The sequence below is a fragment of the Electrophorus electricus genome, chromosome 24, assembly GCF_013358815.1.
Source record: "Electrophorus electricus isolate fEleEle1 chromosome 24, fEleEle1.pri, whole genome shotgun sequence".
In the NCBI taxonomy this organism is placed as follows: domain Eukaryota; kingdom Metazoa; phylum Chordata; class Actinopteri; order Gymnotiformes; family Gymnotidae; genus Electrophorus; species Electrophorus electricus.
The window spans coordinates 10054197-10070209 of NC_049558.1; the positions used below are offsets into that span (position 1 = coordinate 10054197).

Genomic DNA, 16013 nt, shown 5'->3' on the forward strand with positions numbered 1-16013 from the left:
TATCTCTACAGCCAAAAATGTCAACATGGTCTGGCAGTATTAAACAATAAGGAATCTTCACTACATGGGGGTCATCCCAGCTGGTCAGTTATTCTGCATGTACATGCAGCACATGTACATGCAGATGCTGTATGTCCTGTAATTTGCAAGATGGGGCCTTCAATTATCAGACTTGTTGTTCCAACACATGCCCCAGATGTAGATCTTAGACTGGACTAAGATCTGGGGAATTTGGAGGCCAAATAAAAACTTTGAACTCTTCATCATGTTCCTCAAACCATTCCTGAACAATTTTTGCAGTGTGCATAAATTTTGCATCATTATCCTGATGTAAGAAGCCACTACTGTTAGGGAATACCATTCACAAAGAACGGGTGTACTTGCTCTGCAACAATGTTCACAGTAGCCCTTGTTGCTCAGATCCTTATGCTGGCCAATATTTCCTGCTTTCAACACATCAATTCCAAGAACTAACTGTTCACTTACAGCCTAACCTATCACACCTGTTGACAAGGAACCAATGTAATGAGATAATCAATATCACCTGACAGTGGAATTAATGTTATGGCTGTGCATATATATTTCCCAACCGCCCTCCCCTGGACAGTCTTTGTCATTCAAGCTCAGGTCTTTTACCATCCTGTGTAGTACCTTAGCTGTTCCCAGGACTGCACACTTCTGGATGGAGATCTTGGATGTCGTTCCTGGGATCTGCTGGAGCCATTCTCCCATTTTGTGAGTCACAGCCCCTAGTGCTCTGATTACCATGAGAACTACAGTTGTCTTCACCCTCCGCTCTTCTTTCAGCCCTTGGTATTTTGTGAGCTTTTTGTGCTCCTTGTTCCTGATGTTGCGATCACTTGGGATTGCTGAACCCTATCATTAAGATCCTCTTCTGCTGTTTGTCCAACACTACTGTCCTGCTGGTTAGCCATTACCATTTTGTCAGTCTGTATCTGGAAGTCCCATGGGATCTTAGCACAGTCTTTCTCCTCCACCCTTGGGGGTGTATCCCACTTTGACCATGACACTTCCAGCCTGTACTCAGTACAGATGTTTCTGTAGCATATACCAGCCACTTGGTTATGCTGTTTCAGGTACGCGCTGCCTGCTAAGATCTTGCATCCTGCTGTTATGTGCTGGATTGTCTCAGGGGCATCTTTGCACAGCCTGCATTTGAGGTTCTGCCTGGTGTGGTAGACCAGCCAGTACTGATCTTGTATTCAGAGCTTGTTCCCGTGCTGCCATGTTGTCTTTCAAGCCAGCCTTTTCCAGCCATGTGTAAGACTTTTATCATTTCAGTCACTTCCATGATTTGCCAGTGGTACATAACATGCAGGCGTTTATCCTTACAAGATGGGTCCATCTCCTCCTCATTCCCTTCCTCTTTGGGTTTCTGCTGTCTGAGGTACTCAGTAAGCACTCCTGGATCTTGGTTGTTTCATTCTGGATAGCGGCTCTGATGCTCACTAGTCCTCAGCGCTCCTCCTCCACTTAGTGTACAGTCTCAGTTTCCTTGTCTTGATGTCAGTGGCTTCTATTTCCTCCTGTGACCAGCTTTCTATGCCAGCAGGGTCTCTGACTGGTAGAACATGGGTATTGATAGCCTGGGTCTTGTGCACCAACACACATACTTACTCATCCTTCTACTAGAGGCTTGGAAGGGAACAAATCCCAGGAATAACAAGATCAATCTGCCTCGGAACAACGGTTGGTATAACATAGTGAGTAATACCCCTACCAGTAAGAGTCCTTGGCCAAGGCGTTCCTGGAGTGTAATTGGCTTTATGCCAGGGAGCTGTGTAGACATGGATCAGATTGCTCATATGCTTCATTCACATCTTCAGGTACTTCACTTGGTCTTGGTAGTCTGCTTGGACTGCTGCCCAATCTCAGGACAGTATCTATTCTCCACTCTCACGCATCTGATTGTTGGCCTGGGTAATGTCTGAGCCAGTGTGACTTTGTTCTGAAATCTCATTGATCGTGAGGTAGGTGTGTAGCATTGATTGAGAGATAACACTGGAGACACCTCCTATACCAAAGTTAGTGTGTGTGTGTGTGTGTGTGAGTGATGGTATGGTAAAGGGAACACTAACAGCAATAAAAGCCTACCTTGCTCTTTAATCTGTCGAATCTGGCGCACTGTCTCCTTGAGAATTGCACACTTGTCCGGCTTGACGTTAAAGCTGTCAATGTCACTGAGGTTGGCTGAAATCAGTTCAGCCAGCTCCTCGATATACTTACTCTCCTGCTCTCTTCGCCGTTTGTCACACCTGCAGGAGCACATATGGCTGTTATGCCCCTTGTAAGGAAACAATCTGCTTCCTGTACCTCAACCTCATACTTTGCATACCCAACTTCCAACTTCAAACTTCATATCCACAACTATGAGCAGGGTTGGTTTGGTCCCATCTTACCCCAAACCTGGTGTGTCGCACGTGGACAGCTTGCGTTTGCGGTCGGAGCACAGTGACTCCATGGAGTTGTCCGTCACGCCGCTCATCTTATGTACATATCAGCAGCTGGACAAAAAGACAGACAAAAGAGGTCATAAAGGGTTATACACACCTTTTGTCTCAAACATTATCCACTTGGGTAGAAACACTATTCTTTAGTTGTGAATCCCAGGATCTGGCAGAGAACTCATTCACTCATGTCCAGCAGACTTACGATTGCCCACAAGGGGGTGTTATTAAGTACTCAAATAGCTTTTGTGTGCATCATTGGAAAACAAAATTGGTGGGAATTATTACTGCCTTCTTGGATCTTGTGTCTTTTCCATGTCCACTTCTTTAGGCTTAAATCTCAGACTATACACTTGTATGAACTACATACTCCAGTAAACATATCATAAACCAAACAACAGAAATATATTAGGACATAAAGGGACATCATAAACCTGATGCTGTGAGTTCCAGGTCTTTTAATGTCTCCACAGGACAACAAAACCAGTTATGTGATGATTTCAGCGCTGGTGGCACTTGGCACATGCGCCAACACTGTCATCCATGCTGGCATGCTGAGCCTCCTGAAAATGCCTTGAAAAGGAATTTCCTCCCCATTATTAAGATAAAGGATGTTAATATGTGTGAAACCTGAACAGGTGTGTGCTACTCTTTAATGCTTAATTAATAAATGATTGAAGTTGGATTTATACAGCACCTTTCAAGGAACCCAAGGTCACTTTACAATCAACACATTCAGCTTTTAAATCCAAGAGCAGGTTGGCACTATAAGGGTCGGTGCCAGGCTGAGGCCCCCTCCAGCCACCAGAGAGAGGCCTCGAGTCAGGCACACCACTAATCAGGCTTAACGCCCAACAGCTGGGCTACACCTATATAAGCCCAGTGACCCAGTCACTCAGTGCTGGGACTTTGCCAAAGTTCTGAGCAAAGCTCCTAGCCAGTAACTTTAGGTATTGAGGTCTGTGAGCCCTCTGTGCTGTGAGGGTGTCCCGTGTTTTTACACGTCCCCTCCCCTCTCCAGTTTTCCCCCCTCAAATCTGTCTCTCTCCAAAAGCTCCCCTTAGCCATTACAGTTCCTCCCTGTTTTCTGGTTTTGTTTGGGAAGTTTGTTTGGTTTTCCCCCAGGGCATCTGGGCTGCCATTCTTCCCTAAACACCACGCCACGTCCTTGGTTCTCCCTTTTCCCCACACTTGGCGTGGTGTTTAGTTTTTTCCCCTCTACTTTTGTTGTCCTCCATTCCTTTGAAGGGCGATATGCACGCAGGTAGTTCTACAGCTGCTGCAGTCTAGCGGGTATTTGTGCCCCTTTTTCTTGTTTTACCGGTTCTACGAACTAACTGTTCTGCACACGAGCCCACCATCATTAGAGCATGGTTGCTCACCCAGTAAGCTGTTGGTGCCATCACCCATTTGACCTGGGTTCGAGCCCATGTTACAGGTATCAATTAGCCCAGGCTGAAGCTTGAGTTTGAGGTCAAGCTGGGCTGATAAAAAGATGGAGTGGTGGAAGAAAGTTTCTAAGGAAAGTGGGAAGAAACTGAGAATTAATCTTCTGTGTGAAAATAAGTTAATAGCTTCTCTCTAAGAAGAGTGGAATACACTTTCATTTTATTTTTCTTAGATCCAAGTTTGTTTGTCTTCTCCTTTAGTGTGTGTCACTTATTTCGTCGCACTCTCTGTGACCTACATTTTTGATCAAGCAAACCCATTTTTTTGTTGCTGATAGAGACTAAGTTTTTGTCATGTGGCCAGTGATTAATCGGTTCCAGTATCTTCAGCAAAGACAAGAGTAGAACACAGAACCTAAGACCGCAGTTATGCCATTGCCTGAGGAGAGGGCCTACAATGCCAGTGCACCAGTTCTCTGACTGAGGCAGGTTAGAAAACCAAGTCTAATGAATTGGGAGACATTTTGGTGCTCATCAGCTCCATGATGCGGTACGCAGGCTAGTAGTCCCTACAGTCTAATGGCGCCCTCCCAACCCATGTGCCTGTTCTGACCTGGTCAAACTCATTGAAGTGTAAGGCCACATTTCATATACTCAATAGTTGACACCAGTCAGGTTACTATCATTTTTGTACCTCAGAAATAGATTAGATTGTAATTACATTAGGTAATTCCATTAGGTAACCATAACCAACTTTTTTCTTGTTTGCTAGGTAATCAGTCCTAATCTCCCTTGTCCCTATAGATTGCTTTAATAATATTCTGGTTTATTTGTTTTTGTTGTTTTAATCACATTTGGTTCACCACAAATCTTGTTTGGTTAATTTTGTTTTGTGATAGCACTATGATAATGACCAATACTTCATGGTCATTATTAAACCTCAATTTTTAAACCTCAATTTTTAATTCAGTGCATTACTATAAAACAACAAAAATATTAAACTAGGGTTAGGGTTAGTAACAATAATAAATAAAAAATAAACTTCTAATTGTGGGTTGATGATCAATGACATTGCAGAACTTGTGATGACACTTGTTAATTAACTTCTAATAAAAAATAATTATACATTCCCTGGTAATCAGGATGGTGAACCAATGAATTTTATCAACATTAATTGCCAATTTATTGCGGTATTCATACCACATTCATACACATTACACTTGCAAGGTATAATGCAAGTGTTTATAAAGTGTTTTAAATAGGGGCTGGTGAGTGTAAGAACAAGGGAGGTGTTACTAAAAAAGTGAACAATAAATGTATGCAATGTACTCTGTATGTATGCAGTGCAAACTGTATTTCACATTAATTATGCAATGCATACTACAGATCTATAATAGGGTTAGCACTAGTTAGCATTAGCTCTAGTGTCTAGTTTTACTATACAACAAAGGTGTGGGTCTGTTATGTTCTAAACACATGCATCTTAGATTAGGCTGTATTATATGCTTCACAAGCTTCAGGTGTTCCTAGTATACTTGTGTGCGTGCGCGCACACACACAGACAAAACGGATGCCAAAGAAACTGCTTGGTAAAAAAATAGTCCATCATTCCACATCTTCTACCTGAGTAGTGCTGTGGGTGGGGGTGGGTGGAGGGGATGAGAGGTGCGATGGGCGTAGCAGAGCTATTGATGTGGGTGATGCAATTGAGAGGTAAGCAGTGCTCTAGAAGTGCATGTGGAAATGGTCCAAAAGACAGGAGAGTTTCTGAGAATTACAGAGAGCTTTTGCGTGTCTTTCAATCTATCTGTAAGTCTGTCCATCACTTTGTCGGTCTCTCTCTCTCTCCCTCTCTCTCTGTTTTTGTCCATCTGTCTAAGTCTCTCTGTGTCTCTGTCTGATTGTCTTTCTCACTGTGGCTTACTATATATTTATGTATGTCTCCTTGTTGCTTTTGAACACATGGACAGACCAAAGCCTTTCTTATCCTAGCAGAGAAGTGTTTTCCTATATTCTTCCCAACTCTACTCTTCTGGATGCCTGGGGTGGAGTAACTCCAGCAGAGCAATAATTATTATTCTACAGTTCCATAAATAAAAGTACTCATGACTCATATTTGCAAGGAAAGTATGAACAAGAGAGATGCTCCACTCGTTGCTATAATGAGTTTCAATACTCATGCTATGAGCAGAAAATATCACTGTTTAACCACAGCTACCCTTTTCACTTTTCTTCTTCATGCTCCTTCACTGCATAGTCTTAGACCAGAATAATGTAACATATCTACATATCATGCATCATCATATGCAAATATTGCATTGCTAGATTTTTAAAACCATCACATTGACAGTTTTCTTCAGACTGTGTAACCCAAAACCTAACCTAAACCCTAACCAAAACCCTAACCATAACCCAGTGTAACCCAAAAGCTAACTGTAACCCAAAACCTAACCTAAACCCTAACACTAAAATGGTGCTGGGTTTCCCAATCCTCCAACCAGTGTTCATTCCCCTAATCCAACACCCTGGCTTCTTTTTATTCTCTCTCCTCACACAAAATTCTTAAACTCTGGATGTCCAGCAATCCGACTACATGTCCACTGGATCCCATTCCTTCCACTCTGTTCCAGACAATCTCAAGAGATCTGTTTCCTTTCATCTCTGTCATCATCAACAACTCCTTATCCTCTGGACGAAACCGCCAATCCTCAAGAAGGCCACACTCAACAACTCCAACATAATCAATTACAGACTGGTATCACTTATCTCTTTCCTCTCAAAAGTTCTTAAACAAGCATTTTACAATCAATTATCTCTTTTCCTCACGCAGAACCAGCTCCATGATGCCAATCAGTCTGACTACAAACCAACACATTCAACAGAAACAGCCCTCATAGCAGTAATGGAGAAGCTTCATGCTGCCTAAGATGCCAAACTGTCATCTGTCTTTATTCTTTTAGCCATTTCAGCAGCCTTTGACTCAGTAAACCACAACATTCTCCTTTCTGTTCTCTCCAGCCTTGGTGTGACTGGCCCTGCATGGAGAGGGTTTCAGTCCTATCAGGTAATATGGAGAGGATCCATATCCAATCCATGTAGACTCTCCACCTGTGTCTCCCAGGGCTCAGTGTTAGGCCCTTTTCTCTTCTCTGGTATACTCATTCTCTTGATGAAGTATCATCTTCTCATGGCTTCTCCTATCTCTGCAATGCTGATAACACATAATTATTTATTTCTTTCCCACCCTCTGACACAGATTTACAGTATCTCAGCATACTTGACTGACATTGTGTCACGGATGTCAGCCCACCACTTGAAGCTCAACCCCAATAAAACCTAGCTTCTGTTCCCAGGAACTCCCAGCCCTTACTATGACCTCAGTTTTCTTTGGGAACTCCCTGGTATCACCATCTGAAACTGCTTGTAGCCTGGGCATAATTTGCACAACCAGTTCTCATTCTCAAATCATGTTTCAAATCTGACCTGGTCTTGCAGAACTTTTTCCTTTGTATCATCTCTCAGAGGAAGCTGCCCAGGTGCTTGTAGAATCTCTTGTTATCTCAAAGCTTGATTACTGCAACTTGCTATTTGCTGGTCTTCCAGCCATCAAACCTCTACAACTTATCCAGAATGCAGCAGTGTGACTGGTCTTCAATCTTCTGAAGTTTACACATGTCACTCCACTGCTGCACTCCCTTCTTTGGCTTCCAGTAACCACCCACATCAGATTTAAAATCTTGATGTTCACCAACAAAGCCAAAAATAGACTAGCCCTTCGATACATGTGAATGGTCAAAGCCCGATCCGTACCTCGAGTACTTCGAACCTCAAGTACGGCTCGACTTGAAATACCATGTTTCGAGTCTCATGGAGATAAGCATGGAGACTATTCTCTGTCCTGGCTCCTAGATGGTGGAATGAACTTCCACTGGCTGTCTGGACAGCAGAGTCCCTTACAGTCTTCAAACGCAGGCTGAAGACCCACCCATTTGTGGAATATTTAAATGACCACTGATCCTGCTCCTATTTTGACTAAAACTCTAATACTCATTGTTTTTGCACTGATTGTTGTCTGTTATATAGCCAATATGCGTTTTGCACTTCTAGATATCAGCAGTGATCCCTGTATTTCAACAGCATTCTAGTTCAATGGTATCTTGGACTCTAACCTACTGTACTGCCTAGGATATATTCAATGAGTAAATGACAAAGCACTTTTGTAATTCACTCTGAATAAGATTTTCTGCCAAATGCCATAAATGTTAATGGTGCATGAGGTAACAGCAACACATGCATGCTGAATAGGGTTAGGGTTAGAATAATGAGAGAGCTCTCACACTTCTAAACACAGACATGCTTAATAGTGAGACACCACTTGCAATTCTTGCCAGTGCTTACTCAAGAGTCCCTATAGCTTCACTCTAGAGTTTACACGTTCCTTCTCTTGTTCCTCATTTTTTTCAGCTTCAGTCTCAACTCACACAGCAAAGGAGACACACGAGAAAGGTTGCACAGAGGTTGTGGCTTTAGAAAACAGTAAAGACAGGAGAAGTGACGTCTTCTTTACATGAAACAAATGATTTTCTCTAAACAAGTGGTGTGAGAGACAGTACAAGAGAATATTGCCTCAGGGAAATGGATGACCTCCATTCTAGTTTTTAACAGGCCAAGCAGGGAAAAGCAGTTTCATTTAGGGGCACTGAGGCTGTCAGGCAGTAAAGCAAGGAGACAGTGAGGCTGTTAAGCAGGGAGGTACGGAGGCAGTGCAGCAAGAAGGCAGTTGAAGCAGGGAGGCAGGGAGGCAGGGAAGCTGAGTGGTAGTGGAAGAGGGATAAAACTCTGGGATATGCCAAGGGAGAATAGGGTTGGGGTGTCCCATGAAAATAGTTAACCCACTAGGGTTAGAGTTAGAGTCAAGGTACTCACTAGGGTTAGGGTTACAGTTAATGTACCCAGTAGGGTTAGGGGTGAAGTTAATATACCCCTTAGAATTAGAGTTCATGTACTCACTAGGGTTAGAATTAATGTACCCACTAGGTTAGGGTTAGAGTTAATGTACCCACTAGGGTTAGAGTTAATGTACCTACTAGGTTAGGGTTAGAGTTAATATACCCACTAGGCAGATTTTATGCTGCTGTTAAACAGAGGAGTCCAAGAGCAAAGCAACAGAATTATTGCACTGTGTACATAATGTCAGTACGACATCTAATTTTAAGAATGCATCTAATTTGTCTTTCACAAAACTGATTTGCCATGTTCGGCAAATCAGCTCTTAAGACAGGAGGTTTTAATGTCAAACTTATTTTTTCACATCATTATTATTAATAGTAGTAGTAGCAGCAGTAGTAGTAGTAGTAGTAACAAACAGTACTTTTACTACTCGTAACAATGAAAAAAATAATAGCAGTTTGAAATTAAAGCTACCTAAGGAAAGATAAACAGTTACAAATATGTAGAAGCTCTTTGCGTGGTTTTGTTTTGCCTGAACACGAATCTTAACTCTTCTCAGAGGGATAAAATGGTTGCAGGGAGAAGAAAAAAAAGGAAAATAATGGGAAATAAAAGTGCAGAAAAGGCCCAAGGGAGCATGCTGAGTTTCTGTCACCACGATGCACTGCTCAGCTAACCTAATGTTAACATGCTAACTCCTGTCTATTCATAGTGCTTTCGCTAACATGCTAACTCTATTCATAGAGTGCTTTTGCCAACAAGCTAACCCCTGTTATTGAAAAGAACTATGGAGGGATGCTTTTATTTAAACTTATCTAACATCAGCCTCTGGTGAGACTGAAGAGTCCTCAGCCTGTAAAGAGAGGAGAAGGTTTCAAGTGTTCAGTGATTGAAATCATCAGACATATCTGTTAGGCCAGGAAACTACTCTTAAGATACTTTAACAGGAAGAGAGTATTTTCATTCTATACTGAATCATTCCTTGATTTTTCCTCTCTTTATGCTCACCTGTCATAACCCCATCCTTCCACTACACAACACAATAATTCTCTTGTAATCCTAACTGGCTTTCACTGTAACTCTAAGCCTAACCCTTTCACTAACTCGTTACTAAGTCATGTAACTTTATTTTCAACCCCCCCCCCCACACACACGAGAGAGAGAGAGAGAGAGAGAGAGAGAGAGAGAGAGAGAGAGAGAGAGAGAGAGAGAGAGAGAGAGAGAGAGAGAGAGAGAGAGAGAGAGAGAGAGAGAGAGAGAGAGAGAGAGAGAGAGAGAGAGAGAGAGAGAGAGATTTTCCAAATCTTATCTTTGTTGTCACTTATTTTGAAATTACCACTGCTTTTTTTGAATTGCTTCTGTAATATGGTACTCACTACAGTCATGACAAATAAAGCTACTCCAAGTCCTGATAGAGAGAGAGAGAGAGAGAGTGAGAGCGAGCGAGAGAAGAAGAAATGAGAAACAGGAAGAAAGAGTGACAAAGAAAGCAAAGCGTAGGGGGAGCGAGACCAGGAGTGTCATTTCATTATGCAAATAGCAAGAAGGAGGGCGGGAGATAGAAAGAGGTCACAGGTCACATTGGTGACACCGATCACACTGTTGACAATAGCTACACTAGACACAATAGCTACACTCGACACATTTGTTATACTAGGTCAGGGAAAAACGCAGCTTCTCAAGAGCATGTGCGTGCATGCATGCGCAGATACAAACACGCACACACACACACACACACACACACACACACACACACACACACACAGCACTCTTACCTCTTCAGCAGTGGTTAAACAAAAAGCTCATGCTTTGTTCTGCTTCACATCCTGAAAAATGAGAGAAAAGGCATTGATTTAGTACTGAACGAATCAAAGCAAGACAGATTAAACAGAGCTACTTCACTGGAACTCGCACCAGAAACACGAATACATCTCAGTTCACATCTGTGCTCAGTGTCGTTGCACAAGTCATGCTTGTGACAATTTCAGACAGGAATTCACAAGCACTGGTCACCCAAAAGTGCCATTTATTAAGCCCACTGGTTTTATTTGGTGGGTGAATGGACAACACTACCACTGTATTTACAGAAATACCAAGACCAGTGGGCTAGTAGCTGAGGCAAAAGTGTTGCTTGTTTATGGAGAAAATTAACAAGAATGATTTAGGATGGGGGGGGGGGGGGTCTCTAGGTGCAGCAGCTCTAACCGCTAACGTTTGTGTGCTTGAGAGCCACTATGCAGCTGTTTTCAAGCACAAAGCACTGTCAGGAAGCACAGGGGAGAAACAGAAGCGAGAACATGTAAATGAATGACAGGAAGGAGAAAGAAAGAGAGAGTGAGCATGAAAGAAAACAAGAATGAGAGAATGAAGAGGAAAGAAAAAAGAAATGTAAGAGAAAAATGAAAGAATACTGTTAAAAAGAGAATGCACAGAAATTGTAGTGAGAGATAAGTCAGACAGACAAAGATTGTAATCTCTCTGTCTCTCTCACTGTAATGTCTGTTTGTCTGTGAGAGACAAACAGACATTACAGTGACAGAGACTGATTACTCTGAGAGTCATTTCACTGAGAGAGAAAGACAGAGAGATTTCAGTGAGATACAGAGATTGCAGTGGGAGAGACAGAGAGAAAGGATAAAGAAAGTGTATCTTTGTAACTTGATGATTAAATAACAAGGCTTGGAAATAATATCAGTGTAAATCACTAGATCTTCTGAAAGTATAGTGCTATTTACAGTGGGCCTATGTAAGAATGACCTAGTATTATTTATTGCATGTAATAATTTTATGAATACTCAATTTTATGAATAATACATTCAAATTCACTGAAATGTACTCCTATATTATTAAAACAATAAATGAAATAGAAAAAAGATCAGTGCTCCTGACCTCTTGGTGTAAAGGGAGGGTAGAAAATCCACAGTAATGAAACTGTAACGGTGAGTGGTGTGGAGGCGGACACACGGGTGGAGAAGAGCGAGATTTATTAGGGGTAAATCCAGATTCAGAGTCGTTAGGGTAGTTCAGGGTCACAGAGACCACACAGAGATTCTGAGAATGCACGACAACAAAGAAACAAACACACGAAGGCAAACGGGGGAAGCAGCCTCTAACAGAGGCTAAGAAACGTGGAGGCTGGGATAACCATACAGACGGGGAGTCACGGAGTACAAACTTACGGGTACGGGCTTTCAAACACATCCATACAGACATTCAGTGAACAGCAAGGACAAAGGGAACAAGACGGTGTTTAAATACAGGAATTTAATCAAGATTTGAAACGAGGAACAGGTGTGGAAAACCAAACGAGGGGCGGAGAAAATGAAAATACAGGATAGAACCAAAACACACAAGACAGGGACACCATGGACCATAGAAGCTGGGAGGGACCAACCGTGACAAACTGAAGCTTGTTATTTTAATTCTCTTGTTCTGTTTTTATAAACTAAGTACTAGTGATTACAAAATCCAGGACTGGAATTTGGATTCAAGATTGTTGATGGATTTAAAGCAAACTACTGCATCTCACCTTTACTTCATATATTTTAATTTCTAACTTATTGTCATTCCACTATATACTTTTTATACCTCAAAACAGCTGTCATTATTGTACGTGTTAATAATAATAATAATAATAATAGCATGTTATTTATAAATACATTTGAAGATACTCAAGGTCCCTGTAAATACAATAAAATAGCAAAAATGACAATATGAAAAAGAAAAAAATATTTAACAAACAAAAACATGATTTGAATAAGAATAGAGTTAAATTGATTAACACAGCATTAAAATAGTACCAATTAAAATTAATAGATAAAGAGTCTCTTAATCACACACCTGTCACAGAGCTGCAATAATTACTCAATTCAGAATGTAAGATGAAAGAGGCAAGTTTACAGCTGCTTTTTAAAAGCAGGGAGAGACGTACAAGCATGTCAATGACTGTCCTTCACAGTTTAGGACCTGCTACGCTAACAGCCCCATCTCCTGTGGCGTGGAGCCTAGAGTAAGGGACAGAGTGAACGAGTACGGGAAGACCGGAGTATTCACAAATAAGTACGAGTGAAGGATGGTAGAATGGTATGAAAGTGCCAGACCATGTAAAACATTAAAGACATTAAAGAAACATTAAAGAAGAAGGAGTTTATATTGAACTGAACGGGAAACCAGTGTAGGTATTGGAGTGTGGGAGTTATATGTTCCCATGGTCTGGTGTCAGCATTGCAATGGACCAGCCTAGCAGTAATTAATGCAGTCTCAGCCATCCCAGACTGTCAGCCAGGTGATCAACTAAGGCAGGAAATGGCAGCGTGTTTGAAGGCTCAGTGTTCATGTAAATTTGCGTATAGTGCACAAAAGAGTGGAACTGTGCTTTCTGATAACATTGCCTGCATGTAGATAATAAAGAGTAGCGGGCCAAGGACTGAACCCTGTGGAACACCATGTGAAATATTTGACAGATCTGACTTAAACCTGATTATAGATACAAACTGCTGTCTATCAGTGAGATATGATTTAAACCACACAAGTGCTTTCAGTGATGCTAAATTATCAAGTCTAGAAAGGTGTTATGAAATACTTGGTTGAAAGTGGCAGAAAGGTCCAGAAGAACAAGTTCATTCAACATTCCAGAGTGAGCTGCTACCATTAGATCATTTATGACGCTGACCAAGTTTCAGCACTGTGGATAATTCCAAACCCAGACTGGCGTTGTTCAAATACATTATTAGAGAACTTTTAACAGTCATACTTAATTGTCTTCCAGCTCTCATTCTTGTTTTGGCTCTAACTCTTCAAAAATGAGAGAATCATACGACCATTTCCCCAGTCTGTTAGGCTGGAAAAGGTTTCAGAAAGAAGCCATAAGAGGTTCACAGGCATCACAAATACAACATGATAGAAATCTGACTGCACCTAAAGCATTACAAAAAATAGCACCGTAACAAACAGCATCCATTATCCACAGAAAAGTATCATAAATGCTGCTGGTCTTAAATTTTTTAAAGCAGCCCCCTTTTTCAGGTTCTTAACATTGAAAGACTGCATTAAAAGCTCAGCATTGTTAAGATTTGTATTAAAATCCTAACAAAAATGTGCTAAAAACTGATCAACCCAAACACTGCAATAATATGTGAATACAATGCACTTTTAGGACAGATAGACTCAACAGTTAATACAGATGAAATACATTTATAAATCACTGCAAAATGTCCTCACAGCAGATATGATCAATATCTAATCCCAAACAAAAAAATAAGTCCAAAGTATGACCCCCATGTGACCTGTTGCTTCAAATGAAAAGATTCAGTTATATTAAGAAATTTTGTGACATCATTAATATGGAGATTAAAATCACCAAGTAATATCACTTTGATAATTTTAATATTAATAATGTACTGAATGGAGGTAAATGGAGGTAAAAAACCCCCCAAAACAAACCACAATAAAAAGGGTTTAGTTGATGAACCTGTCAAGTGTAGGTGAAAAGTAGTAAAAATAAATAAATAAATAGTGTATACTCACTAACTGCCAAGAAAACCGGTTTTGCCAAACCACAGTGAGACCTCCACAGTCCAGAGTTCAAATAAATGAACAATGTGTAAGACGCAGTTGGTCAGGTGGATAAATTCCATATTTCATTGCCATGGTTCAGTCAGAAACAAGTAATCCAGGTTTTCCCTGTCATTTAGTACGTGGGCTTCTCTGATGCAGAGCAAGCACTTATCAAATACATTTTGATCAAATAAGGCATTATACCAATATCAGTACACCAACATCAGAGCATTGCACGTGATCAGTCAGAACACACACACACACACACATCACAGCAATCCCTACTGTACAAGAATCAAGAGTGAATCAAGAGGGCAGTTGTAGACCCTCCAAGCCATAGTGGTTGCCAGGAAACACCAACCACAGATAAGATGGTCTGATGGGGTTGGGCACAGGCCAGACAGTAAGACTCTCCCACCAGGGTCAAGAAATGTGACTTGTGTAGCATGTTGTCTGTTGCACTGTTGTTTTGTGTTGCACCACGGTCCTGGAGGAACACTGTCTCGTTTTTTGAAATGACAATAAAACCTCTTTGAACTTTGAAATGTGACTCTCATGGGCACAGAGATACAATTCTGGAGCAAGGAATCATTTCCAGAGATTGCAGGATTTAAATTCAACTTTTAATTGTATGACAGTGTTTGAGTGTACGGTAGTATGTAAGCACTTCAAGAAAGAGAGAAGGAGGAGAGACGGAGGGAAGCAGCACGAGTTACACAAGCAAGATGAGTTCACACAGGTCATACTTATGAAACCATTCTGGTTTGACTGACACAAATGGAGACATACAAGCAGTTTGGGGTTCCTGTCTGATCCTGTTGGCGTTGTCTATATTTTGAGTGACTGCGTGGGTGATTGGGTTGAGCCTGTTTGCTGGTAAGATTCTGCATGTGTTTGGTTTTTTGTTTTTTTTGTTTGTTTGTTTGTTTGTTTGTTTGTGTGTGTGCGTGTGTGTGTGTGTGTGTGTGTGCGCGCACTTGTGTGCTTGTAGTCAAGTGGCACGCACTTGCTCCCACCGTTTGGTCAGTCAATACTGACTGACACTTCACAGACAGTGAGTCAGAATCCTACACTCAATTTACTAAACACACAATACGTCTTCAGAGGACACTACTTAACACCACTACTGTTTGAGAGGGAATTACTTAACACACAGTGCTGCTTTAGAGGACATTACTTAACACACACTGCTGTCACTGCTATTTAAAAGAGGGTTAGCTAAATACACACCGCTGTTTCAGATTATGTTAGCTAATTCAGGAACTCTTGTCTGATGAAGTTGCAGGTGAAACACAAGGCAAGCATAACACTCATAACCTGTGATATTACTGCACTGATAACATCTCTGATAGCACAGAGATAACTCTGACCCAAGTCAGCATCAGTCCTTCACATGGAAACACAGGTTGTGGATCTCCAGATATGAAATTATTAAAACAGATTAAAAATTAAAATTACTAATCCTTCTGCAGGACAGTGATCCTAAGCAGAAGGCAAAAGTAACACAGGAGTGACTGAACAACAAAAACATGAAGGTTCTAAATTCCAGGTTCCAGATCTCAATCCAGTCAAAATCCCGTGGCACTGTTTGAAAATCGCAGCACACAAGCGTCGCAAAACCACCCTGAAAATCTGCCAGGAACAGGCGAAA

The 16013-nt window shown here is 41.4% G+C and overlaps 1 protein-coding gene across 1 annotated transcript in view; it reads right to left on the reverse strand.

Annotated features, from left to right (window-relative positions):
• The window catches only part of LOC113586422 (nuclear receptor coactivator 3), a 72829-nt gene that overhangs the window by 21647 nt on the left and 35169 nt on the right, over window positions 1-16013 (reverse strand). The window contains exons 3-5 of the mRNA XM_027024524.2: window positions 10582-10632; window positions 2421-2525; window positions 2116-2276 (exon numbers count right to left, since the gene is read on the reverse strand). Coding sequence (XP_026880325.2) covers window positions 2116-2276; window positions 2421-2506 — 247 coding nt within the window. The 5' untranslated portion in view covers window positions 2507-2525; window positions 10582-10632. The remainder of the gene's footprint in view (window positions 1-2115; window positions 2277-2420; window positions 2526-10581; window positions 10633-16013) is intronic.